The following is a 27,569-nucleotide window of genomic DNA, read 5'->3' as shown; positions in this document are numbered from 1 at the left end:
CTACACCTTCACCTGTCCAAAACTAAATCCCCTTCAGCCTTCCATAAGTCGTGATTATAAACCCAGTTGAACCAATCTCTCCTAGGACAGTTGTATGGTAGATCTCTGAAAACCGTGTAGTGAATCTCTATGGCAAGGGTATCCTTCCTTGGGTAGGGAAGCCATAATGGTGCACACCACTTAAGGTGTGGTCTCAAAGGTCCTGTATAATTGCAGTAAGACATTCCTATTTCTAAACTCCAATATATATGCACACTCCTGCCTAACACCGTCTGAAGTGTTTTTTTTGTTCTCCTCTTGCTCCTGTTTGCACCAACCCTTGTCTGCCTCTGTACTTGTTCAAAACCTGTTACATCTGTAACTTCTGTAATCCCCGTCCCAATGATCATTTGTTGACCTGAAACGTTAACTCTGATTTCTGTCTTCACAGATGCTGCCTGATCTGCTCAGTGTTCATGCCATTTTTGAATTTAATGGTTTAGACATGTTAAAAGTCTGCACTTAAAAAGACATCTTTGAATAGTGAAAAGGTGTCTTCAATAACAGTATGCGAACTCATGGCTGTCAGTTTGTCTGGGCTATTTGTTTCTGTGACTTCCCATTTTTTTTGTTTTGAAGTAAGTTTTTTTTTAATAAGTATCCCATATACTTGTTAACTAGCTTTGATCAAGAGAAAGATGCATTTGATTTTTTTTATCTTAAGTCTTTGGCTAAGCCTGTGCTGAATTTATGAAGTGGTTTGTGTTCTCTACATTTTTTTTTCTTTTCATAATTCTTTCTTTCACTCTTCAGTCTTTACTAGGCAAGGCTTACCTGTAAGTATTTTCTCTTTTATCTATCTTTACTTTTCAGGTGGCAGTTTATTAGTGTTAGTCCTGACAAATTAAAAGATTTAGCTTTGGATCAATCTACAAGTTTTTTTGTCTTGGAATTGAACTGAAATTAACAAACCCAATTGGAGATGGAAAGCAACTTTTTTGGCTAATTTTGTGTGTGAAGTTTACTTTGGATTGATGTACCCATCCCGATGTCTTTTTAAACGTTGTAATTATACCAGCCTCCACCACTTCCTCTGGCAGCTCATTCCATCCACGCACCACCGACTCTGTGAAAAAGTTGTCCCTTGGATCCCTTTTAAATCTTTCTCCACTCGCCTTAAACCTATGCCCTCCTAGTTTTGGACTCCACCCCAGGGAAAATACCTTGTCTATTTATCCTATCCATGCCCCTCGTGACTTTATAAACTTCTATAATGTCAGCCTTCCGTCTCCGATGCTCCAGGAAAAACAGCCCCAGCCTCTCTGTATAGCTCAAACCCTCTAACCCTGGCAACATCCTTGTAAATCTTTTCTGAACCCTTTCAAATTTAATGACATTCTTCCGAGAGACCAGAATTGTACACCGTATTCCAAAAGTGGCTGAACCAATATCCTGTCTTCTACCTTCAAGCCACTTCTGTATGGACAAAGCTAGTTCTCCCTCCATGCAGTGTGATCTAACCTTGCTAAAATAGGTGGTAGAAGCATTGGCTTGTTTTAAGCATTGAAAAGAAGTTGAATGGAGCTCACTTAACAATTTTGGCAACTCCTGTGTGCGTCACTTGATTTACTAATCAGGTCCACGTTTTACTGTGCCTGAACATTTTTAAAAATCTAAAACTGACCCATGGCCACCTCATTCTGATCTCGAGTGGCAGGGCATGGTGGTGAAGTGGACTGCTATTTCATGACCTCGCTGCTTTGTACTAGTTAACATGTGTCCCCTTGTGTCCATCACACTGTTATTGGATACTAATCATGACCTTTTTATTCCTGGCCTCCTCCCAATTTTATTGCCTGGATTAAAGCATTTTTAAACAGGTTTGCAGACTAGCATTCTTCTGCATCATAACTGACCAACGTCTGGGGAGAATTTTGGTTGAGTGGTAATCTGCCTCTTCCCCAACATCCCCTCACACACCATTTTTATGTTCCAATCACCTGGTGTCCTCTTTAATGCCTCTCCTCCACATTTCCAGAAAGTGCATTCCGCAACTAAATTACTCGCTCTGCAAAATGTGTTTTTTTTTTCCCCCCTCCAATCTTGTTTTTTAAAGTTTGTCCCCTCGAGGTTTTCTCACATAAGGTGACCAAGGGCCAATGAACGTTTCTGTACTCTGTCCCATTTCCATGACTGCTTTCTGCTGTATTTCTTATGGTGACCAGTTCATTTCTGCTCCCATGCCCACCACCCAACAATGGCCTTTTATTTTGTAGAAGAACTCTATGATTGGAAAAATCGCCTCCTTTTTTAAAAAAATCAGAACTTGCAATGACAGTAGTGAGAGGTGACTGAGACAATTTTTACGATGAGTGAATGTCTGTCTGGTTTTCCAACTTTTTCACTTGGATTTCTTGTGAAATGATTTGATCCTCCATTCAGGAGGGTAGACTGGAAGATGCATGTCCCCTTGATGGAGGGATCCATGACCAGGGGCAGAGATTGAAGGGGCAGAACGTTTAGAGGAGAGGTGAAGGAAAAACTTGCTCACCCAGAGGCTGGTGGGAAATCTTGAACTCTCCGTCTGTAAGAATGGGAGAGGCAGAAACCCTCCTCACATTAAAGCAATATTTAGATCAGCACTTGAGATGTCAAGGTACACCAGGCTATAGGATAGGTGTTGGAAAATGGGATTAGAAAAAGGTAGGTTTTTATGACTGGTCCGGACTCAGTGGGCTGAAGGATCTTTAGCAGCTATTGATCTCTGACTATCTAAACCTGGGTGACCTTAAAAGACCCCTCCCTTTGGCTCCTCATAGCTCTCGTTCCTGCTTGGTCTTTTTTAAAGTCGTCACAATAGACACTTTATCAATGCAAAACAAAGTTTGAATTTGACCTATTTTTCTAATCAATCTGTTCAGAGATGTTACTACACCCATCTGGAACAGCTGGGACTTGACCTTGGACCCCTCAGTCCAGGGGAACTGACACTATCACTGCACCACAAGTTTATGAATTGATGTGCAGACTTTACATAAAACACAATTTTGTTTTGTTAACAGACCTTTGAGATGCTACAAATGTACTTCTTTCTCATTGGCTGATGCTTGCATCTGGTTCACTGTATTCAGTCATCTTTCTCTCTCTCTCCATTTTCTCCCTTCTCAGACACACAGTTTTTCGTTATCTCAACATTTTATTCTTGTTAATCCTTCAAAGGTAACTGGCTAAATGCATGCTGGCTGTGCCCTTTGACCCTATAGAGATCCCATTAGTGGTTCTTGTGCAGGGCTATTTAGAAATGAAATCTTTCACTGGCGGAAGATCTTTCATTTTTCCATCTAATGGATATAGAAGCACTTTGCTCTTTGAGAATTATGGGATGCCACCTTGATGATACTGGTAAATGTGGGGATGCATGGGTTGACTAGGGATGGCATAAGGAAAGGGTTTAGAGTGCAAACAAATACAGTTAAAATCAAACTTTCCTGGGAAACTACAGTGCCTCGCTGAACTCCTTGTCCAGATAAAGACTACATCCCTCATAATTTCGAAAAGTTTACGTCTATGGATGTGTAATTGAATGTATTAAGTCTTGAGTACAACTCTGTGCTACTGTACGAAAATAAATAGTGACACAAGTGAATTCCATCACACACCTTCTGTATTTATGCAGCAAAATGTTGTTCAATGATTTGATAAACAAAATTTGAGCCTGAGCCACATGGAAGTATTGGGACCCATGGCCAGAAACAAGGCCCAAAGATTTTGAGGCATGTCTTAAGCTTCATCTCTTCCCTCCTCCCTAAGGAGGGAGCTCCAGAGTTTGGGTCTAGGCATTTGAAAGTATAGCTACCAATGTTGGACTGAAGTAACATTGAGAATGGGCAAGAGGTCAAAGTTGGAGGGGTGAGACCTTGCAAGGATTTGAAAATGCGGGTGACTGTTTTGATAACAAAATCATTGCTTGGGGCAATGTAGGTCAACAAACACAGGGGTGATGGGTAAACAGATTAAATCGATGAGTTGACATTTATTCACACTTTTTTAATAGGTAAGGCATTCTTGCCTTTTTGGTTGCAATGGAACATTCTTGTAAATTTGGTTCAAGTGTCTAAAATCTTTGACCACCTTTTTGGGGTGGGGTTGAGGGGAAAGGAGTCCAAATGTGTAACCAATAATGGAGTGCCTCTTTCCTTCAACTGTCTCCCAAAAGATAAGTATCCAGACTTGAATAAAGTTTTGGAACTAAAACAGATATTGGAAATTCTCTAATTTTTTTTTCTCTTGTATCTTACTCAAATGTAGACTTTAAATATTCCTGGAGAGAAACATTATACATAGCCAGTCAATCCAAGTGTTGAAGTTGACTACTGTATTTTTGAGTTTGTCTAGTAATCCCCTGGGTCATTTAACTTTTCTATTTATAAAATGCAGTTTGAAGAATTTCTCGAACTTGCCTTGTCTCTTTTGCATGACGTTTTGTCTTCCTGGATATGTAAATAGGCATTCTGTTGTCTCCAGTTGTGGTGGGTTTAGCAAAAAATTCTCTGAATTAATTTTTAATCCATCCTAAATTAATCTTCCCAAGCAAGGAGTGTTGTGGCAAATGTAAATAGAGGTTCTGGCCATTCTCTCCAATGGCATTGTAGCTGTGCGGTCTGTGGACCTTGTAATCAAAGCATTCTTAGATGATTTGTACATAATGTTTATTGCAAGAATTTCACATGTTGAGGAGGGAGTCAGGACATTTTGTTTAGTGAAGCACACGCTCGCTACTTTTTTTTTTGTAGCATAATATGCAACAAATACGCTTCATTGATCAGCTATTTTAGTTGCTTGCATGCATGTGGCTTCATGGGTTTGCCTTTTTGTTGGTTTGATTAGAATTATTTTTATTTGCATGTATTCTCAACCTTCTCTCCACTCAACAGATAGTGAATGAGGTCCCAAGATCTTCGGAGGCTGTCTGACTGTCTTTCTCATATCAAGAATGAAACCTTCCTTTCAATTTTAAAGAACTTATGAAGCTACATTCATCCCCACTGCCCCAAAACCTCCCCATTATTGAAAAAGCACTGGATTCCTTTGCTTAAATCTCAATTGGTTGTAAGTTTCTTCAAGCGATTCGTCGGAGAGGTGAGAGAATATGAATTGTAGACTTCGCCAGAAAAGATCTTGACTATTTTCACTGACTGTAATATGAATGTCTTGCTACTGTAATAATGTGCAAGTGCTTTTAGTGAACAAAACTTGTTCTTCTGTTTGTAAATACCTAGTAAATCTCGTTGGAGGGATACATTGAACTGTGTATGCATATATGAAGTAAATAGTTGCCCAATGAGGGTTGGAATCTAGATTTCCATGCTTTGGTGTTCATGAGTCCATGCAGTCTTTTAAATGTATGAATATTTCTGGTCCTGAAATTGACACTACGATAACCAGGCTGATTTACGACCAGTTGAAACTTTTATAATGCTGGAATTCATGTTCACAAAATTGGCACACTGCTAGCTAAGTGGCCAGATATTGTATTTGGGGACAGAATAAGGCTGGGGTTGCCATTTGACCAAAATTTTGTTTTCAATTATTTGTTTTCCCCTTTTTTGTCATTTCACAGAAATGACTTGGAAATACCAGATGTTGTTGTTGTTGACTTACAATGGCTCCCAGGCTTGTAATTAGACCCTGGAGTCACAAGCACAGTATAACAAACCCAGACCTGTCAAACTACAAGTAATTGTCTTCAGAGTACCTATTTGCACATCACTGTGAAATGCCATTTTTTTTTGTGTAAAATGTTAATAACTTGATGGCTTTCCAGTTCAGCTTAAATTGGAGAAGATGCATGTTCAGCACTTGAATAGGGAAGGTGTTCATTCCTAAAATGTTGGAGGAAATCATTGAAATGTCCATGTTAATGGTCATGCTTCTTAATCCCATAATACGATATGGACTCCATCACCTGCATGAATTGGTGTTGATGTCTCTGGAATCCAGCTTTGGATGTGAGAATCCTACCCTTTTTTATTCTTGGGCCACCAGTGAATGCTGGCCTTTGTAGTCTCTCTGCTAAGGGAACAATGTCACCTTCCTGCTCCGACTTTGATGTAAACATTCAGATCGAGTTAATGACTTCAACTGAAATTTTGTTACCAAATGCATTGAACTACCAGAACATTGAAATGTTCTACCTGATGTATGCTGTTTATTGATCAGCAGTGCTGCTGGTTCTGGAGCAGCCAAGGATTCCAATATTACCAAAGGGTCTAGTTTTGTTTGTTGAGCTCCAAGTCTTTAAGTTACATGTCTGTTACATGAGCTGATGCGTGGGATGGTAAAACCGCAGTGCCTAGTGCGTTTGTCTTGCACAGCATAAATCTTGCATTTAGCCATTTTGATGAGGAAGCTTGAAGCTGTACTTGACGTGCAGTCTACCAGCATGATATCGACACTCCATCCCTATTTTGAGATGAATGCGTTATTGCACAAGTTTTATTTATCTGATTTTGGTTCAGAGGGATTGGTTTTAAGTGGGTGTTTTAAACCAGATAGAATGGGGGGTTTCTTCTGCATACTGCTGGCTGCAGCTTTAGTGAGTACTGGATTCCATAGCATTCACCAAAGCATTTCTGTTGTAATGTTCTCATTCCAATTGAATGGCATCATTATATTCTGACTTTAAAGTGGATCAGTAAACCCTGTGTGGATAGGCTTGTGGCCAAACTGAGCAAGTTGTTTTGGGTTGTGTTTTGTAGTTTACTGTTGAATGAATGTTAGATTTTTTTTTGTATTTTTTTATAGTACTGATTCTGTTCTAACATAAATTTTAATTTAAGATGATGGTTCAGAGTTTGGAAAAGACTTTTCCATATCAATGTTTGGCATGTTGTATCTTCTGTGTGTATGTATGTAGGTGTACATTGCTTTTTTTTTCCTGAGGAAAATAGCTAGGTCATGCCAGCAGAAGTATACAGGGTACATCTTTCTGATTATGTGTATTTTGCATTTGCTGGACCAATAATAAAAAACTCTAACTTAAAATAAAACTTGTGACTTGTTTTTCTTTTCTATACTGCATACAGAATTTCTTTTGGACTTATTACCTGTGTTGTTCTTAAATCAAAACAGAGATGTGGGTCCTCCTATCTTCTCTGCCATTTTTAATAAGATTATGTCTGATTCTCAATTTCTGCTTTGATTACAAAGACCTATCAATGTTGGCCTTCATATTTGCAATGATGGGAGTTCATAGCTAAATGGGGGTGTTTAAAGAATTCCAAAGATTTCATGCTTTGGGTCACTGTTCAATGTTTCCTTTTCTACCTGAAATGGCCTTCTGGTTCTTGACTTCAACCAAAGGAAATTAACCTCCTTTCTCAAATGTTTCAGATATTTTATCAACTTGTTATGACACCCCTTCAGACCAGTTAGATCCTCAACCCAGGCCTCCTGGCCTAGAGCTAGGGACGCTACCATTACATCTCCAGAACCCCTCCAATGTGCCCAATATCTTTTTTCCAATCGAGCTCTTCAGATGTTACAAAATTCTGGAGCAGGTATGACCTGACCCCAGGTCAGGTAACAACACCACTACTGCACCAGAAGACTACTTCTCAATGTTTTTTTTTCTTTTCCCTATTTCCTATATCGAGAGGCACTCTAACAACTGGACTTTTCTTCCCCATCATCATATCAGCCATGGTATTTTTTTCATCCATTAACCCCCGCTAGTTAGTCACTAATGTTTTCCCATTTGAGTTTTACATGCATTGTGGGTGCACAGACTGCAGTGATTCAGGAAGGCAGGTCTTTGCCACCTTCTCAGAGGGATACAGGTCCTTGGAAAACAGGTGACCGGTTTAGATAGCGGATCTGGATCGGTGCAGGCTTAGAGGGCCACAGGTCTTGTTCCTGTGATGTACTGTTCTTTGTTTTTTTTTGGGACTAGCCATGTAAATATGTGACTGCAAGAGCAGGTCCGAAGCTAGGAATACTGCAGTAGGTAACTCACCTGGCCATAAGCCTATTCAGCAACACTGCAACGAGAAGGCGAATGCTGATTGGTTGCTTGGCAAGTGTTCTTTGTGGGGGGGTTGGGGGTGGGGGGGGGGGTGGTTGGCAGGAAAGAAACATTTATGTGGAGAATGCATCAGACTAACCGCTAACTCACCAGCTTTTTTTAAATTTTTAACGAGGCAGTTAACTTTGGCTCATGTTTCAGGCAGTATCTTGACCAGACAGTAGATGTCCCTTGTGAAAACAGGTTCTGTACATGTTCTTTCCCAAGAAGGAAAATGTACAACCCTGCACATCAATATTTGTAGCTTCTAGTACCCATAACTGTACCACTTTGCAAGTTTGAATGGCAATCCTAAATTGGTAGTGTAATTCACACACACACTGGCTTATATGTGGCAAATACTGGCCTGTTGTGGAATCCTATTAATTGTTGGACACTGCATTTTGTAAATGCAGGCTGATTGGGCAGAGTCACTACCTTGTTGCAAATAACTGCAAAGTTATGCTGTGCGATATGATCGGTCAGGTCTTGGTGCATATGACTGAGCTTTACATTTATATCCACTAAATTGGACTGAAATCCAATTTTTGACTATCCAGTGGGCTCGCAGTGAGACACATGCCTGTTCTTGAAGCTATACCTATAAACACACACTGTCCACTTTGCAGGGAATGAACATGTTCATGCACAATGCCTGTTTCAACTCCAAATAAGTGACAGCCATTTGCTTGATCAGTTTTTAGGGCAATGCTTTGATCAGTTAGCATTACCTGCCTGGTTTAAAATCCATGTAAAGCTTGATAGTTAATTGCCAGTCATCATTATCTGGTGCAAATTCCATGGCAGCACCTCCACCATAGAGTCATAGAGCTGTACTGTACGGAAACAGGCCCTTTGTCCAATTCGTCTATGCCAACCAGAAAACCGAAATTAATCTAGTTCTATTTGGCCCATATTCCTCAACCCTTTGTATTCATGTATCCATCTGGATGTTGTTTGAACATTGTAATTGAACCAGCCTCCACCACTCCCTCTGTGAAAAAATTGCCCCTTAGGTCCCTGTCAAATATTTTCCCTCACACCTATGCCCTCTTGTTCTGGACTCCCCCACCCTGGGGAAAAGACCTTGTCTATTTACCCTATCCATGCTCCTCATGATTTCATAACTTTCCACAGGTCACCCCTCAGCCTCTGACACTCCAGGGAAAATAGCCCCAGTCTATTCAGTTTCTCCCTATGACTCAATCGCCAACCTTGGCAACATTTTTGTAGATCTTTTCTGAACCCTTTCAGGTTTAATAACATTTTTCCTATGGTAGGGAAATCAGAATTGTATGCAGCATTCCAATAGTGGCCTAACCAATGTCCTGTAAAGCTGCAACATGAACTCCCAACTCCTAGAATCAATGCTCTGACCAATAAAGGAAAGCATACCAAAAGCCTGTGTCACTATCCTATCAACCTGTGACTCCACGTTCAAGGAGTTATGAACTTGCACTCCAAGGTCTCTTTGTTCAGTAATACTCCCAGGACCTTCCCATTAAATGTATAAATCCTGCTCTGATTTGCTTTTCCAAATGCAGCATCTCTCATTTATCTAAATTAAACTCCATCTGCCACTCCTTGGCCCATTTGATGAAGATTCAGTTATACTCTGAGGTAACCCCCACTGTCCACTATACCACCAACTTTGGGTCATCTGCAAACTTACAACTATGCCTCTTGTATTCGCATCCAAATTATTTATATAACTGATGAAAAGCAGTGGACCCAGCACCATCCTTATTCCTGATGAAGGGCTTTTGCCCAAAAAGTCGATTCTCCTACTCCTGTGGTGCTGCCTGACCTGCTGTGCTTATCCAGCACCAGACTCTCAACTCTGACCAACCTTTATTGACACAGGCATCCACTGGTCACAGGGCTCCAATCTGCAAAGCAGCCTTCCACCACCACCCTCTGTCTTCTACGGTCGAGCCAGTTCTGTATCCAAATAGCTATTTCTCCCCCTCTCCCTCTAACCTTGATAACCAACCTACAATAAGGAACCTTGTTGCACGCCTTACTGAAGTCCATATAGATCACATCCACCACTCTGCCCTCAGTCCTCTGTTACTTCTTCAAAAAAACTCCATCAAGTTTGTTGCACACAATTTCCCACGCGCAAAATCATGTTGACTATCCATAAGCAATCCTTGCCTTTGCAAATGCACATAAGTCTCCTTCACCCTATTTTCCAAAGCTATCTTGTGTGCTTTTTGCCTCCTGATTTCCCTCTTAAGTATATTCCTATTGCCTTTATAGACTTCCGAGGGATTCACTTGATCTGTGATGTCCTCCTTGTTTTTCTTGACCAAATCCTCAATTTCTCTAGTCATCCAGCATTCCCTAAACCTACCAGCCTTGCCCTTCACCCTAACAGAAATACACTATCTCTGGACTCTTGTGATCTCATTTTAGAGGACTTCTCATTTTCCTTAACCTGCAAACATATGCACCCTATTCACTTTTGAAAGTTCTTACCTAATACCGTCAGAATTGGCCTTCCTCCAATTTAGAACTTTTAACTTTTAGAGAGGGTGGTGGTGGAGGGTTGTTTTTCAGACTGGAGACCTGTGACCAGTGGAGTGCCACAAGGATCGGTGCTGGGTCCTCTACTTTTTGTCATTTACATAAATGATTTGGATGTGAGCATAAGAGCTATAGTTAGTAAGTTTGCAGATGACACCAAAATTGGAGGTGTAGTGGACAGTGAAGAATGTTATCTCAGATTACAACAGGATCTTGATCAGATGGGCCAATAGGCTGGAAAGTGGCAGATGGAGTTTATTTTAGATAAAAGCGAGGTGCTGCATTTTGGGAAAGTAAATCTTAGCAGGGCTTATACACTTAATGGTAAGGTCCTAGGGAGTGCTGCTGAACAAAGAGACCTTGGAGTGCAGGTTCATAGCTTCTTGAAAGTGGAGTCGCAGGTAGATAGGATAGTGAAGGCGGCGTTTGGTATGCTTTCCTTTATTGGTCAGAGTATTGAGTACAGGAGTTGGGAGGTCATGTTGCGTCTGTACAGGATATTGGTTAGGCCACTGTTAGAATATTGTGTGCAATTCTGGTCTCCTTCCTATTGGAAAGATGTTGTGAAACTTGAAAGGTTTCAGAAAAGATTTACAAGGATGTTGCCAGGGTTGGAGGGTTTGAGCTGGAGGGAGAGGCTGAACAGGATGGGGCTGTTTTCCCTGGAGCATCGGAGGTTGAGGGGGTGACCTTGTAGCGGTTTACAAAATCATGAGGGGCATGGATAGGATAAGTAGACAAAGTCTTTTCCCTGGAGTGGAGCAGTCCAGAACTAGAGGGCATAGGTTTAGGGTGAGAGGGTAAAGATATAAAAGACACCTACAGGGCAACTTTTTCACGCAGAGGGTGGTACGTGTATGGAATGAGCTGCCAGAGGAAGTGGTGTAGGCTGGTACAATTGCACAAATTGTATCTGGATAATTGTATCTGTATTAAAAAGCATCTGGATGGGTATATGAGTAGGAAGGGTTTGGAGGGATATGGGCCGGGTGCTGGCAGGTGAGACTAGATTGGGTTGGGATATCTGGTCGGCGTGGATAAGTTGGACTGAAGGGTCTGTTTCCATGCTGTACATCTCTATGACTCTATCTATCTGGTCTATCCTTTTCCATCACTATTTTAAAACTAATAGAATAATGGTCACTAGCCCCAAAGTGCTTCCCCACTGCCCTGCCCTCAGTCACCTGCCCTGCCTTAGTTCCCAAGAGTAGGTCATATTTTGCTCTTTCTCTGGTTGGGGCATCGACATACTGAATCAGAAATTTTTCTTTTACATGCTTAACAAATTCGTCTCCATTCAAGCCCCTAACACTATGGCAGTCCCAGTCTATGTTTGGAATGTTAAAATCCCCTAACATAACCACCCTGTTATAATTACAGATAACTGAGATCTCCTTACAAATTTATTTCTCAATTTCCTGCTGACTGTTAGTCCCAATAACGTGATCAGCCCTTTTCTATTTCTGAGTACCACCCTAATAACATCCCTGGACATATTCCCAGGAATATCCTCCCTAAGTACAGCTGTAATGTTGTCAAAAATGCCACTCCCCCCTCCTCTCTTGCTCCCCTTTGTTCCTTCCAATGGCATCTATAGACTGGAATATTAAGCTGCCGCATCTGCCCATCCCTGAGCCATGTTTCTGTAATTGCTATGATATCCCAGTCCCATGTTCCTAACCATGCCCTGAGTTCATCTGCCTTCCCTGTTAGCCCTCTTGCATTGAAATAAATGCAGTTTAATTTATCAGTCTTTTTTTTTGTTCCTGTCTGCCTTGTCGGTTTGACTTACTACTTTTCCCGATTCTACCAATCTCAGTCTGATCTCTTTCCTCACTGCCTCCTTAGGTCCCACCATCCCTGCCCCTCCCCCAATGCCAATGAATCAGCATTCTCTTCCCATACAGTCTAAATGTTGTTCTCCTTTTAATTTGCTCTTTCTTGTCAATTGTCCTGATGAGTGCAAGGCAAAAAATGTCAACAAAATGGACCTTTTATTTTCCAGCCATGTTCTAGACAAGTAAACAAGATTTACAACTTAATTAAAGTGCAAGTGACTATGAGTTTTATCAAATAGCGAAAGTGCCAAAACATTGTTAACAATGTTTTTGAGGCTCTATCATCACCGCGGTGATAATGAGTGGCTCTTGATACTCAATTACGCACTGTCTTAGTTTTATTCAAAGGAGGGGGTGTTGAAGACAACTGTCCATTTCTGTGGCCACAGAGGGCTGTTCTGTGAGTAAATAATATATCTGCAGACTGCTATATCAAGGCTTCAAAGTTATGTTGAACTTTGCGCGATAATACTTTCCTAATGAACTGAATCATTGTATCATTTTGATTTCAATCAATGCATGAGCCTATTATTCATGTGTATTGATATATGGGTCTTTATAAAGGATTTATTTTCCCCAAATTCATTAAAGTTTTGATGGTAAATAATGTATTGCTCATTTCAGGATACAGATAGTTGGAGTTTTAATGTTTGGGGTTAGCTTGGAGGAACAAATATCCAGTTCTTTGTATAAATAACACTTTAGGTTTGAAGCACTAGGAAGTTGATACACTTCACTAAGAACGTAAGGACTAGGAGGAGAAGTAGACCATACAGCCCCTCGAGCCACTCCACCATTCAACATAATCATGGCTGATCTCATTTCAGCCTCGTCTCCACTTTCTCTATAACCCTTCACAAATTGAAAATCTGACTTTCTCCTACTTTAGATTTACTCAGCCATTAGCTGTCGACATTTCTGTTCAGACACAGTTCTGGAGTAGGAGGGACTTGAACCTGGACTGCCTAGCCTTGAGATAGGGGCACTACCATCGCACCACTAATTCACGAACTGTATGCTTTGAGTTTCCTTCCCCTCTGGAGGACCAAATTGTTACTGGCTTAGAACAGAGCAATCTCTCAATGCCAAACAGTGCGAGTGATGGTTGTGGGTGTCATAGCAGAGCTGAAATATGTTCATAAAGTTTGTGGGCTGTTCAGGATATGGCTGTCTGTTTAGAATACATCTCAAAATGAGGTTCTGCTCAAGTATCAGAAAATTTGACAATTGAAGTATCAAACTTTTATTAGGACATTGGAAACCATCTGATCTTGACATTCAAACACCTATGTTGCAAAAGGGTTTGGGTAAGTAGTTAATGAGGTGAGATGCAGTGAGAGATCTTGTTCGACCGTGCAGCGGAAATCCCTCCAAAAAATGCAAGACCAACTGGACATAGCACAAAGCCATCAGGTTCAGCCCAGGCCTGGAGAATGTTTCCAGAATTGCAGAAGTAGGCCATTGGGCTTGGCTGGATCTCTGCAAGAGCAATTTAGCTCAAGACGTAACCCTACCCCTTCCTTGAAATCTGGTAAATGCTTTTCCTTCTGATGATTATTCAGTTCCCTTTTGTAAGTCCCAATTAATTCTGCCTCCATAAGACCTCCAGGGATTGTGTTCCAGATCCCAATGTTCTTCCCCGTGTCAACTTTTGCCAAACATGTTAGGTCAGTGTTTTCTGGTTCTCGTGTCAACCCAGTGGAAACAGTTTCTCTGTCATGAAAATGCAAACTGTAAAGTGAATGATTGAAATGAAATTTTATGTACAGACAGTTCGTCCATTACGTGATGGTTGTGTTCTTGTGCAACCCTACATGATAGCGAAATCATGCTTTGGAAACAGTACTTAAAATATTCGGGATGTAATCGCGTTACAGCCAACACACGGTTTAAAAGTTTGCTCTTTAGAAACGGTGTCCCCAATTCGTCAATAGCATTACGTCAAATTTGCGTTAACAAAGCCCATGTTACAGCAGTGACCTGTAGTTAACTCTCCTCTTTCTTGTTCAGACCGTCATAATTTGCACAAAGTCTCTAACAGCTGTTGTTTCTAACTGTGAAGAATCTACTGTAAGTTGTTTAGAACCTGATGACCATATGGCTTTTGAGAAAAAGAATGGAATTGGCACTCTTAAGTGAGATTAGTGCAAGTTTTTTAGCGTTTTGCTGTTAAATCTGCCATTGCAATGTTTATTGGAAGTCAAAAGTTAGTTTTCAACATTGCAAAGAGAGAGAAAACACATCAAGAGTACTGTATTGGCTGCCAGGAACACTCAGATGCACTGAGCCCATGAGCTTTTTTAAATGAGAAGTCTTTCTTTACCACTTTCTCTGGAAATGTTTGTACTGCTGTTCTCACTGTCATCATTGGGTTTTGTTGTTGGCAGGGAAGGGTTTCCTTTATATTTTCTGAGCAAACCTGTTCAGAGATGTATTACTCACCCCCGGCACAGATGGGACTCGAGCCCAGGCCTCTTCCCTCAGGAGTTAGGGACACTACCACCGCACCACAAGATCCTGAAGTATTTTCTAATTTTGTAAAAAATAACTGAGAAGTTTTTTTTTAATTAATCTATTTTTCTAATCAACCTGTTCAAAGATGTTATTACAAATCTCTGGAGCAGATGGGACTTGAACCCTGGCCTCCTGGTACAGAGATAGGGACACTACTACTGTACCACAAGAGGGTCCACGACTCGGCAGTGTTTTTGGTGTCTGTCATTTCCATCTGGCTTTGTTCCCCTGAGTAAATACCTCCAGATATTTACTGAATCAACCTGTTCAAAAATGTTGTTATTCCTCTCTGGAGCAGGTGGGACTTGAATCCGGACCTCCTGGCTAAGAGGTAGGGACACTACCACAAGTGCGCATCCTGGCTGGGAAGTGTTAGGTCAATGAGATGATGGAGGTCAAATGGAGGTAGTTGTTGTGGGTATGCCTAGTTGAGAGGTTATGTCCTCAGCCAGGAGATTATAATGGGGGTAAGGGGTGGAGGCATTCTGGCTGCTGATGCAATGATGTTCAAAGTTGGTTAAACATGAGACAAGGGTTAGAGTCCAACCAGATTACAGAGTAGCGCTCATTCCAAATGATGGTGGTATAGTGACAGTGTCACTGAATAAGAAATCTGAAGGGCCAGGCTAATGCTATGGGGATCAGAAGTTCCAATCCCCCCACAGCTGCTGCTGAGATTTAAACTCAATGAATAAATATCAGTCCCACCTGCTCTTGCAGAGTGTAATAATATCTCTGAATAAATACTGAGGTAAAGTTCCCATTTAACCGCTGTCAATTGTCATAAAAACCCAGCTGGTTCACTAATACTCTTTGGGGAGGGACATCTTCTGTCATCCTTACCTGGTCTGGCCTACATGTGACTCCAGACCCACAGCAATGTGGGTCGCTCTTAACTGCCCCTTTGAGGTGGTCTAGCAAGCCCCTCAGTTCAAGGGCAATTAGGGATGGCCAGCAACACCCACATCTAATGAATAAATTCAGAGAAACAATTTCCTTAGAAGCAAAATGCAAATAGGATGTTACTTTCTGATCATAGTTGGAAGGTGTTGTGACGCCACAGGGTCTCAGATATGGAGCAAGGCAGAATGAGGTGGTACTGAGAAAGGGGATGAGCAGGGCTCCTGGTGGTGCAGAGTTTCTAGTAGAATGGGAAAGATTAGGCAGTTTTTTAAAAGCCCATTCACAGAATGTAGGCATCGTTGGCTAGGCCAACATTTATTGCCGATCCCTAAGTGCTCAGAGGGCAGTTGAATCAACTGTATTGCTGTTGGACTGGAGTCACATGCAGGCCAGACCGGGTAAGGATGGCAGTTTCCTTCCTGAAAGGATAGGAGTGAACCAGATGGGGTTTTTCTAACCATCAGCAATGGTGTCACAGCCATTGTTAGGTCTTCATTCCAGATTTTTTTGTTATTGAATTCAAATTCCAGCATCTGCAGTGGCAGGATTCAAACGCAGGTCCCCACAACATTAATAATCCAGTGACAATACCACTAGAACATTGCCTCCCCTCAGTGAAGTGTGGAAGACAATTGCAGATGAAGTAGGAGATAGAAGCCAGTGAAGTAGAGGAGAAGGCCGTAGAAGAAGTGACACACACGAAGGAGAGAGAATGAAGAATTGTTAAAAATATTGTATGTTGGGAGTGGACACAGCCAAAATGCTGGGGAATACAATGTGGAGCTGGAACCTTTGTTCCATTTCATTCCCTGTTTTTTACTGATGATCCCTCCAATAACGTTATTTGGAGATGCCAGTGTTGGGCTGGGGTGTACAAAGTTAAAAATCACCCAACACCAGGTTATAGTCCAACAGGTTTAATTGGATGCACTAGCTTTTGGAGTGACGCTCCTTCATCAGGTGGTAGTGGAGTATGCAAATATAAGACACAGAATTTATAGCAAATTTGCTATATATTCTGTATCTTACAATTGTATACTCCACAACCACCTGATGAAGGAGCAGCGTTCCGAAAGCTAGTGCATCCAATTAAACCTGTTGGACTATAATCCAATAACATTGGGCTTCTTACACCTGAGGCAATGAAAGAATAGTTTGATCTGATTTCTGGAAGAGTGGTCCTGATGATCAGATAGTCTTTTCCCACTCTGGACCTTGTGTTAATCCCTAGCACAATATTGATGGCTATTGGCAAACAGAGTACCGTTTCTCATGACCTCTGACTTTAATGGTATGCTGGTCCCCAGAAAGATAATGCACTTTCCACTATTATTATACATTCTCAAATCCAATTGAACTTTTTTTGGAGATGGCTGAAAGGCAGGCATTGCAAAGAAGGCTGGAAGCATCTTGCCAGGCAAAGAGTGAGGCACTGCAAAGCCATTTATCTCTGTCCTGTCTCTCTTTGCAGGACTAAACAATGCGTTTTGAAAGAGACTTCCTGCGTATATTATCTCAGCTGGCGAATGATATGTGACACTGGAAACTTTATTGTTTAAAATAAATGTTGGACTTGCAAACTGACCATTCCATGGATTTTGCAATCACTGGAACCAGTTGAAATCACACCCCTTCATTGCATTTAAAAGGCTGGTGCTGCAAATCCATTCTGGTGCCTGCTAATGCTTATTATTCAGTGTCAGGGAACAGACCCATTTCTCAATTTTATTGTTAAATCAACCTTTTTAAGGTCACGACTGGGTCTGCAAAATACCCAGACGTTCTGTGATATCCTATTAGTGAGCTCCTGCACTGTGGGTCCAAGCACTGACTCTCCATTGTTATTCCATGCACACCAGCCTCTGACTGCAGCTTTGATTTTTCAGACTGAGTCAGTAACGTAATGAAACTGAACATGGTTTATGTAAACAATCCACATAGAGGAACGTTTGCGTGTAACAGGAAATTACAAAGCTCCGGCTTGTTCTAGTCATGTTTTACGTCAGCCAGCGCTACAATATTTTAGGGGCTTTTTTGGCCATAGTGATGCTTCTCAGACTCACAGAACAGTTAGTACGCAGAAGGAGGCCGTTCAGCCCATCCTATCTGCATTGGCTCTTCAAACAAATATCATTATCTAATGCCTATTCCCTGTCTTTTCTCCATATCCTTGTAAGGGCGGAAATGTGGACAAGGTGGGTTCAATTGAGGCATTCAAGAGGGGTATTGGATGGTTATTTGGATAGAAATATCCTTGCCCACTATTTCTATTCAAATAACCATCCAATGTCCCTCTCGAATGTCTCCATAAGACCATAAGACATAGGAGTGGAAGTAAGGCCATTCGGCCCATCGAGTCCACTCCGCCATTCAATCATGGCTGATGCGCATTTCAGCTCCACTTACCAGCGTTCTCCCCGTAGCCCTTAATTCCTCAACTGAACCTGCCTCCCCCACATTTCCAGGCAGTGCATTCTGGATCCTAACTATTTACTGCATGAAAACGTTTTTCCTCCCATCACCCTTGCTCCATTTGCGCATCACTTTAAATCCCTGCCCCTCTGGTTCCTTTTACAAACAGGAACAGTTTCTCCCTATCTGCTGTATCCAGCCTGCTGATGATTTTAAAAACCTCTGTCAAATATCCCCTCAGTCTTTTGCTCTCCACAGAGTCGAGAGTGTGGCGCTGGAAAAGCGCAGCTGGTCAGGCAGCAACCGAGGAGCAGGACAGTCGACATTTCGAGCTTAATCCCTTCATCTCACATCTGCAATCCTTCTTTCTCTCTTGTCTCCAAGGAGAGAAGTTTCAACATCTTTAATCTATCTTCATTCCTCACCTCTAGACCCAGTCTTGTAAATTGGTTCTGCCCTCTGACTAATATATTCGCATCTTTCCGATAATGTACTCAATCCTCCAGCTGAGGTCTAACAAATGTCTTGTACAAGTTCAAAGCACCCCTTTGCTGTTGTACTCTATGTCTCTATTAATAAATCTAAGGATACTCTATGCTTTATTTACTGCTCTCTCCATCTCCCTTGCCACCTTCAATGTTCTGTGCACATATACACCCTGATCCCTCTGCTCCTGTACCCTTTTGGAATTGTACCCCGTATTTCATATTGTCTTTCAATATTTTCCTATCAAAGTGCCCGACCTGACACTTACCCACATTAATCCTGATTTGCCACCTCTCCACCCTCTCCACCAACTTGTCATTGTCCTTTTGGAGTTCCACACTTCCCTTCTCAAAGATTACAACTCTTCCAAATTTGAAAACTTTGAAATTGTCCCCTGCACACCAAGATCCAGATCATTAATATATATCATGAAAAGCAGAGATTGCAATACCAACCACTGCTGCACTCCACTACCCAAAACGTTGACATCTCCACCTCCTGACACTGCCTGCCTTGCTGTGTTCTTCCAGCCTCCTGACTGTCCACCTTGCACTCCACGACAAACCTTCCTGATAAATATCCATTGACGATTACTCTCAGTTTCCTCTCACTCAGTTAAGTTTACATAGAACATAGAACAATACAGCACAGAACAGGCCCTTTGGCCCACGATGTTGTGCCGAACATTTGTCCTAGCTTAAGCACCTATCCATGTACCTATCCAATTGCCGCTTAAAGGTCACTAATGATTCTGACTCTGCCACCCCCACAGGCAGTGCATTCCATGCACCCACCACTCACTGGGTAAAGAATCTACCCCTGACATCCCCCCGATACCTTCCACCCTTCACCTTAAATTTATGTCCCCTTGTAACACTCTGTTGTATCTGGGGAAAAAGTTTCTGACTGTCTACTCTATCTATTCCTCTGATCATCTTATAAACCTCTATCAAGTCACCCCTCATTCTTCGCCGTTCCAATGAGAAAAGGCCTAGCACTCTCAACCTATCCTCGTACGACCTATTCTCCATTCCAGGCAACATCCTGGTAAATCTCCTCTGCACCCTCTCCAAAGCGTCCACATCTTTCCTAAAGTGAGGCGACCAGAACTGCACACAGTATTCCATATGTGGCCTTACCAAGGTCCTGTACAGCTGCAACATCACCTCACGACTCTTGAATTCAATCCCTCTGCTAATGAATGCTAATACACCATAGGCCTTCTTACAAGCTCTATCCACCTGAGTTGCAACTTTCAAAGATCTATGGACATAGACCCCAAGATCCCTCTGCTCCTCCACCTTACTCAGAACCCTACCGTTAACCCTGTATTCCGCATTCTTATTTATCCTTCCAAAATGGACAACCTCACACTTGACAGGGTTGAACTCCATCTGCCACTCCTCAGCCCAGCTCTGCATCATATCTAAGTCCCTTTGCAGCCGACAACAGCCCTCCTCACTATCCACGACTCCACCAATCTTCATATTGTCTGCAAATTTACTGACCCACCCTTCGACTCCCTCTTCCAAGTCATTAATAAAAATTACAAACAGCAGAGGACCCAAAACTGATCCCTGCGGAACTCCACTTGTAATTGGGCCCCAGGCTGAATATTTACCATCTACCACCACTCTCTGACTTTGACCGGTTAGCCAGTTCTCTATCCAACTGGCCAAATTTCCCACTATCCCATGCCTCCTGACTTTCCGCATAAGCCTACCATGGGGAACCTTATCAAATGCCTTACTAAAATCCATGTACACTACATCCACTGCTCTACCCTCATCCACATGCTTGGTCACCTCCTCAAAGAATTCAATAAGACTTGTAAGGCAAGATCTCCCCTCACAAATCCGTGCTGGCTGTCCCTAATCAAGCAGTGTCTTTCCAGATACTCATAAATCCTATCCCTCAGTACCCATTCCATTACTTTGCCTACCACAGAAGTAAGACTAACTGGCCTGTAATTCCCAGGGTTATCCCTATTCCCTTTTTTGTACAGGGGCACAACATTTGCCACTCTCCAGTCTCCTGGCACCACCCCCATTGACAGTGAAGACGAAAAGATCATTGCCAACGGTTCTTCAATTTCCTATCTTGCTTCCCACATAATCCTAGGATATATCCCGTCAGGCCTGGGGGACTTGTCTATCCTCAAGTTTTTCAAAATGCACAACACATCTTCCTTCCTAACAAGGATCTCCTCTAGCTTACCAGTCCATTTCATACTCTGCTCTTCAACAATACGGCCCCTCTCATTTGTAAATACTGAAGAAAAGTACTCATTCAAGACCTCTCTTATCTCTTCCGACTCAATACACAGTCTCCCACTACTATCCTTGATCGGACCTACCCTCTTTCTCGTCATTCTCATGTTTCTCACATATGCATAAAAGGCCTTGGGGTTATCCTTGATCCTACCCGTCAAAGATTTTTCATGCCCTCTCTTAGCTCTCCTAATCCCTTTCTTCAGCTCCCTCCTGGCTATCCTGTATCCCTCCAACGCTCTCTCTGAACCTTGTTTCCTCAACCTTATGTAAGCCTCCTTCTTCCTCCTTACAAGATATTCAACCTCCCTCGTCAACCAAGGTTCCCTCACGTGACCATCTCTTTCCTGCATACATATCAAGGACACATTTATATCCATGTTGCTACTGTCCCTTTTATGCTGTGAGCTGGAACTTCCCTCACAAACCTGTTCAAATGCCTTCTGGAAATCCATTCTTCTGGCACCAAGTGCTGGAGCTAAGTGAATGATATAGCAGTTGTAGAGTCCTGGCTGTGGGGTGAAATCAGTGAGGTTCAGGGAACTCTTACTGCCTTGATGAATGGTGTGGGAAGTGGTATGCAATTACTTGGTAATAAATGTGAGGCCAACTGAGTAGACATCAGCAGATATAAGCACAGACCACAATTATACCATGGCAGAGGTGAAGACTTGAAGATTCTGCATATGCAGTCAATTAGAAGTTGAATAGCCAGATTATTTTAGAAACAAAAATGTTGTTTGAGGGATGTGGGTATAATTAACAACAGTTTTATTATTTTAGAGTATGACTCCTCCTTCCTCCTATTACATTCCTCACACCTTTAGAATGTTTCAGCTTCCTGAAGAAGAGTCACTGAAACATTTAGCTTCTCCTCACAGATAGTGCCAGACCCACTGAATTTCTCTTGCAATTTCTTAAACCCTGTAAGATACAAAAAGATACCGATATATCCTGTAACATACATGGTTCAGGTCCTCAAAGGAGTACCTAAATGATTAAAGATAATAGGCACTTCAGCATGTGTAATGTCAGAACAGAGTAATTTCAATATATTAATTCCATTTTAACCTTCTTTTAATCCCCGGAAAAATACTCCTGTTACGCTGAGTTTGCCAATATATAATTGTTACTTGCTTGTGTGACTTGAACATAATTACTTAGTTATTGCATTTTTCTGCTGTAAGTTTGACTGAAATACAGACTCATGGCGGTAACATATTTCTTGAATAAAATCCTCATTATTAATTATTTGCAGAGAAAAACCTGTGGACATTACAGCATGACATTTTGACATCTATTTAGTTATTGCAATATAATGTTGACATGATTTCCTTGAGAACTTGAGTCAATGTGACACAGCAAATAAATTTAAAATGAACTGGGCCAATTCCTGGAACATATTGGACCTTATTGAAATTTTTAAAGTTAAGAGATTGGGATTTTGAAAGTATTTAACTTTTTTATTTATTCTTCAGATGTAGGTATCACCAACTGGGCCAAAATCTATTGCTCATTCTCAATTGCCCTTTAGCGGAGTTGCCTTCTTTTTTAATGATGTGAAGAAGCTGGTGTTGGACTGGGGTGTACAAAATTAAAAATCATACAACACCAGATTATAGTCCACCAGGTTTAATTGGAAGCACTAGCTTTCACAGCACTATCACCTGACGAAGGAACAGCGCTCTGAAAGCTAGTGCTTCCAAATAAACCTGTTGGAATATAACCTGGTGTTGTGTAATTTTTAACTTTCCTTTTTAATGCATCTACAGGAGGAAGGCATCTCTGGCCCAGCCAGCATTTATTGCCCAGAGGGCAGTTAAGAGTCAACCACTGTGGGTCTGGAGTCACATGTAGCCCAGACCAGGTAAGGATGGCAGTTTCCTTCCCTAAAGTGCATTAGAGAGCTGGATGGGTTTCCCCCAGCCATTGATAATGGATTCATGGTCATCACTTGACTCTTAATTCCAGGTTTTTATTGAATTCTGGTAGGATTCAAGCCTGAGTCCCCTGGGTTTCTGGATTAACAGTTGAGCAATGATACCAATAAGCCATCACCTCTTCTGAACTACTGAAGTTCACATGCTGTAGGTAGCCCCATGATGCTGTTAGGGAGGGAATTCCAGGATTTTGACCCAGTGACAGTGAAGGAGCAGCAACTATTTCCAAGTCAGGATGATGACCGGCTTGGAGGGGAACTTGCATTGATGATGGAATATTTGTGCAGCCTGTTCCTGCTGTTCATTATTGAATTCTCCATCCTTATTCAAGACTGGAAGTGGCAGGTATGCAGAGCTTAGGTTGCTCCGTTGATTGTGGAATCGCTTCGTTCTGTGCTGTAATTCCAAGTGATGACTCTATTGGATGAATCAGATCCCAGACTGAAATTGGCTTCATAGTCCTATTATTATTTTTGTTCAACTTGGAGGTGGTATTGCGATGTGCCTGTTGTTTTTGTTCTTATAGATGGCAATGGTCATGGGTTTGCAAGATGTTGTCTCAGGAGTCCTTGGTGAATTCTTGCAGTGCACCTTGTAGATGGTTTACAACTGTGCATTGGTGGTGGATGGAGTAAATGTCGAAGTTGTTAGAATCAAGTAAGCTATTTATTTCCTGGGTGATAGTGAGTGTCTTGTGTTTTGTTGAAACATCAAGGACTGAAGCTTAGATTCTCTCTTGCTGGAGGTGGAATCTTGATGATATTGAACATTGTGCAACCATCAGCAAAAATCCCCACTGCTGATCTTATAATGAACAGAAAAACATTAATGAAGCAGTTGAAGTTGGTAGGGCATGGAGCACTCTCCTGAGAAATTCTTGCAGAGATGTTCTGAAGCTGAGATCATTGATCTTTAGGAACCACAACCATCTTCCTTTGTGCTAGCTATGACTCCAACCAGATGAGAGTGTTCTCCTGTTTCCCATAGACTCCGGTTTTGCTTGGGTTTCACAATGCTGCACTCAGTCAAATGTAGCCTTGATGTCAAGAATAGTGACCTCACATTCTCCTCTTGAGTTCATTTCCTGTGTCCATGTTTGGACAAAGGCTGTAATGAGGTCAGGAGTTGAGTGCCCCTGGTGGAATTTGTCTTGCTATTTGTAGGCAAGATAACCTTTCCTTTGTTGATTAGGTGCCAGCACTGTTACTATGCTAGAAGTGCTTGGCTGGAGCGCAAGTCTTCAGTACTATTACTGGAATGTTGCCAGAGCCCATAACCTTTGCAGAATCCAGTGCTTTATAATATTAATTAAATTTGCCAAAGACTGGTATCTGCAATGCTGGGGCCCTGAGGAGGAGGTTTGCATTGTCCACTTGGCTATTTCAGCCTTGCCTTTAGCACTTCTCAGCATTAAGAATGGAATATTTGTGCGCCCTCTTCCTTCTGTTCATTATTGAATTATCCACCCTTATTACTGACTAAATGTGGCAGGTATGCAGAGTTTAGGTTTGCTCCGTTAATTGGGCAAATTAGACCCCAGAATGAAATTAACTTCATAGCCCTATTAATATTTTGCTTCAATTTGTTAGCATAGTGTTTAGTCACAAAAGGTGCAGATCCTTTTTCAAGACTTGGGCAATATCCAGCCCTGGGCCAATTGCTGGAGAGTACCATTTGTGCCATACAAGTGCCAGGATATTACCATCTTCAACAAAAGAGAATCTAACCATTTTCCTCGAATGTATGATACTGGGAATGTCCAACTACCAACATCCTGGGGGTTATCATTGATCAGAAACTGAATTGTATCATCTATACAAATGGGTGAAAGTGCGGACTGCAGATGCTGGAGATTAGAGTTGAGAGTGTGATGCAGGTCAGGCAGCATCCGAAGAGCAGGAGAATCGATGTTTTGGGCAAAAGCCCTTCGTTAGGAATGAGCCCTCTACACAGCTGAAGCCAAGCTCCAAGTTGAAGGCATCTCCTCCTACCGCCCCCTCAACCATGACCTCACACCCCCCATCACCAAACCATCATCTCACAGACCATACACAACCTCATCACCTCAGGGGATCTCCCACCGACAGCTTCCAACCTCATAGTTTGAGAACCTCACGCCGCCCGGTTCTACCTCTTACACAAGATCCACAAGCCTGACTACCCGTCACGGCTTGCTCCTGCCCCACCAAATTAATCTTCACATACCTTGGTAGTGTCCTGTCTATTCCTGGTCCAGGAAAGCCCCACATACATTTGGGACACCATTCACACCTTCCATCTCCTCCAAGACTTCCATTTCTCTGGCCCGCAACACCTCATCTTCACCATGGACATCTAATCCCTCTACACCTCCATCTGCCATGACTTAGGGCCACCAAACCCTCCATTTCTTCCTCTCCCAATGTCCCTTCCACAGGCACTTTTATTCATTTGGATGAACTGGTCCTCGCCCTCAATAATTTCTCCCTTGAATCCTTCCTCCAGACAAAAGAGGTAGCCATGGACACCCGCATGCGGCCCAGTTATGCCTGTCTCTTTGCCAGCTGTGTAGAACGACCCATCTTCCGCAATTAGACTGGCACCACTCCCCACCTCTTCCTCCGCTACATTGATGACTGCATCGGTGCCACCTTGTGCTCTCAAGAGGAGGTTGAACAGTTCGATATCTTTGCCAACACCTTCCACCCCAACCTCAAATTCACCTGGACTATCTCAGACACTTCCCTCCCTTCCTGGACCTGTCCATCTCCATCAAGGGGAACAACTCAACACTAACATCTTCTACAAACCCACCGATGCCCACTGCTACCTGGACTACACCTCCTCTCACCCTGCCTCCTGTAAAAATGCTATACCCTATTCCCAATTTTTCCATTGCCCTACCTCCTGTAAAAATGCTATACCTTATTCCCAATTTCTCCATTGCCGCTGCATCTGCTCCCAGGAGGAATGGTCCCAACACAGAACACACCTCTTCTTTAAAGACCGCAATTTCCCCTCTCACGTGGATGATGACGCACTCTAGCGCATTCATCCACTTCCTGCACCTTGGCTCTCGAACCCCACCCCTCCAACCACAACAAGGACAGAACCCCCCCCGGTCCTCACTTCCACCCCACCAACTTCCATATACATCACATCATCCACACAAATGGTTAGAGGAAAAGGACTTTGCAGATGCTCCTGGTCTGCCAAAGCACCTTCACTAACAACAAGACACAGTTCAGGGGTGTGATGGGATACTCCCCACTAACGACAAGACCCAGGTCAGGGGTGTGATGGGATACTCCCCACTAAAGACAAGACCCAGGTCAGGGTGTGTGATGGGATACTCCCCACTAATGACAAGAAACAGGTCAGGGGTGTGATGGGATACTCCCCACTAACGACAAGACCCAGGTCAGGGTGTGTGATGGGATACTCCCCACTAATGACAAGACCCAGGTCAGGGGTGTGATGGGATACTCCCCACTAACGACAAGACCCAGGTCAGGGGTGTGATGGGATACTCCCCACTAACGACAAGACCCAGGTCAGGGGTGTGATGGGATACTCCCCACTAACGACAAGACCCAGGTCAGGGGTGTGATGGGATACTCCCCACTAATGACAAGACCCAGGTCAGGGGTGTGATGGGATACTCCCCACTAATGACAAGACCCAGGTCAGGGGTGTGATGCGATACTCCCCACTAACGACAAGACCCAGGTCAGGGGTGTGATGGGATACTCCCCACTAATGACAAGAAACAGGTCAGGGGTGTGATGGGATACTCCCCACTAACGACAAGACCCAGGTCAGGGGTGTGATGGGATACTCCCCACTAACGACAAGACCCAGGTCAGGGGTGTGATGGGATACTCCCCACTAATGACAAGACCCAGGTCAGGGGTGTGATGGGATACTCCCCACTAACGACAAGACCCAGGTCAGGGGTGTGATGGGATACTCCCCACTAACGACAAGACCCAGGTCAGGGGTGTGATGGGATACTCCCCACTAATGACAAGAAACAGGTCAGGTGTGTGATGGGATACTACCCACTAACGACAAGACCCAGGTCAGGGGTGTGATGGGATACTCCCCACTAATGACAAGACCCAGGTCAGGGGTGTGATGGGATACTCCCCACTAATGACAAGACACAGGTCAGGGGTGTGATGCGATACTACCCACTAACGACAAGACCCAGGTCAGGGGTGTGATGGGATACTCCCCACTAACGACAAGACACAGGTCAGGGGCGTGATGCGATACTACCCACTAAAGACAAGACCCAGGTCAGGGGTGTGATGGGATACTCCCCACTAACGACAAGACACAGGTCAGGGGTGTGATGCGATACTACCCACTAAAGACAAGACACAGGTCAGGGGTGTGATGCGATACTACCCACTAACGACAAGACACAGGTCAGGGGTGTGATGCGATACTACCCACTAACGACAAGACACAGGTCAGGGGTGTGATGCGATACTACCCACTAAAGACAAGACCCAGGTCAGGGGTGTGATGGGATACTCCCCACTAACGACAAGACCCAGGTCAGGGGTGTGATGGGATACTCCCCACTAAAGACAAGACCCAGGTCAGGGTGTGTGATGGGATACTCCCCACTAATGACAAGACACAGGTC

At 42.8% G+C, this 27,569-nt stretch overlaps 1 protein-coding gene across 7 annotated transcripts in view; it reads left to right on the top strand.

Annotated features, from left to right (window-relative positions):
- The window catches only part of pfkfb3 (6-phosphofructo-2-kinase/fructose-2,6-biphosphatase 3), a 111,599-nt gene extending 104,577 nt beyond the window's left edge, over positions 1-7,022 (top strand). For 3 of the 7 annotated variants that reach the window (XM_072563017.1, XM_072563011.1, XM_072563015.1), the window contains 2 exons: positions 3,148-3,198; positions 4,914-7,022. In XM_072563017.1, the coding sequence (XP_072419118.1) occupies positions 3,148-3,198; positions 4,914-4,952 (90 nt within the window). In that variant the 3' untranslated portion in view covers positions 4,953-7,022. Of the gene's footprint in view, positions 1-792; positions 816-3,147; positions 3,199-4,913 lie in introns of all 7 variants that reach the window. The other 4 variants (XM_072563016.1, XM_072563013.1, XM_072563012.1 and 1 more) reach the window with 3 other exon arrangements.
- The last annotated feature ends 20,547 nt before the right edge of the window (positions 7,023-27,569 follow it).

This window comes from Chiloscyllium punctatum, chromosome 44 (assembly GCF_047496795.1).
Source record: "Chiloscyllium punctatum isolate Juve2018m chromosome 44, sChiPun1.3, whole genome shotgun sequence".
NCBI lineage: Eukaryota > Metazoa > Chordata > Chondrichthyes > Orectolobiformes > Hemiscylliidae > Chiloscyllium > Chiloscyllium punctatum.
Note: the sequence above shows the minus strand (reverse complement) of the source record. Positions and strands in the feature narration are given on the sequence as shown.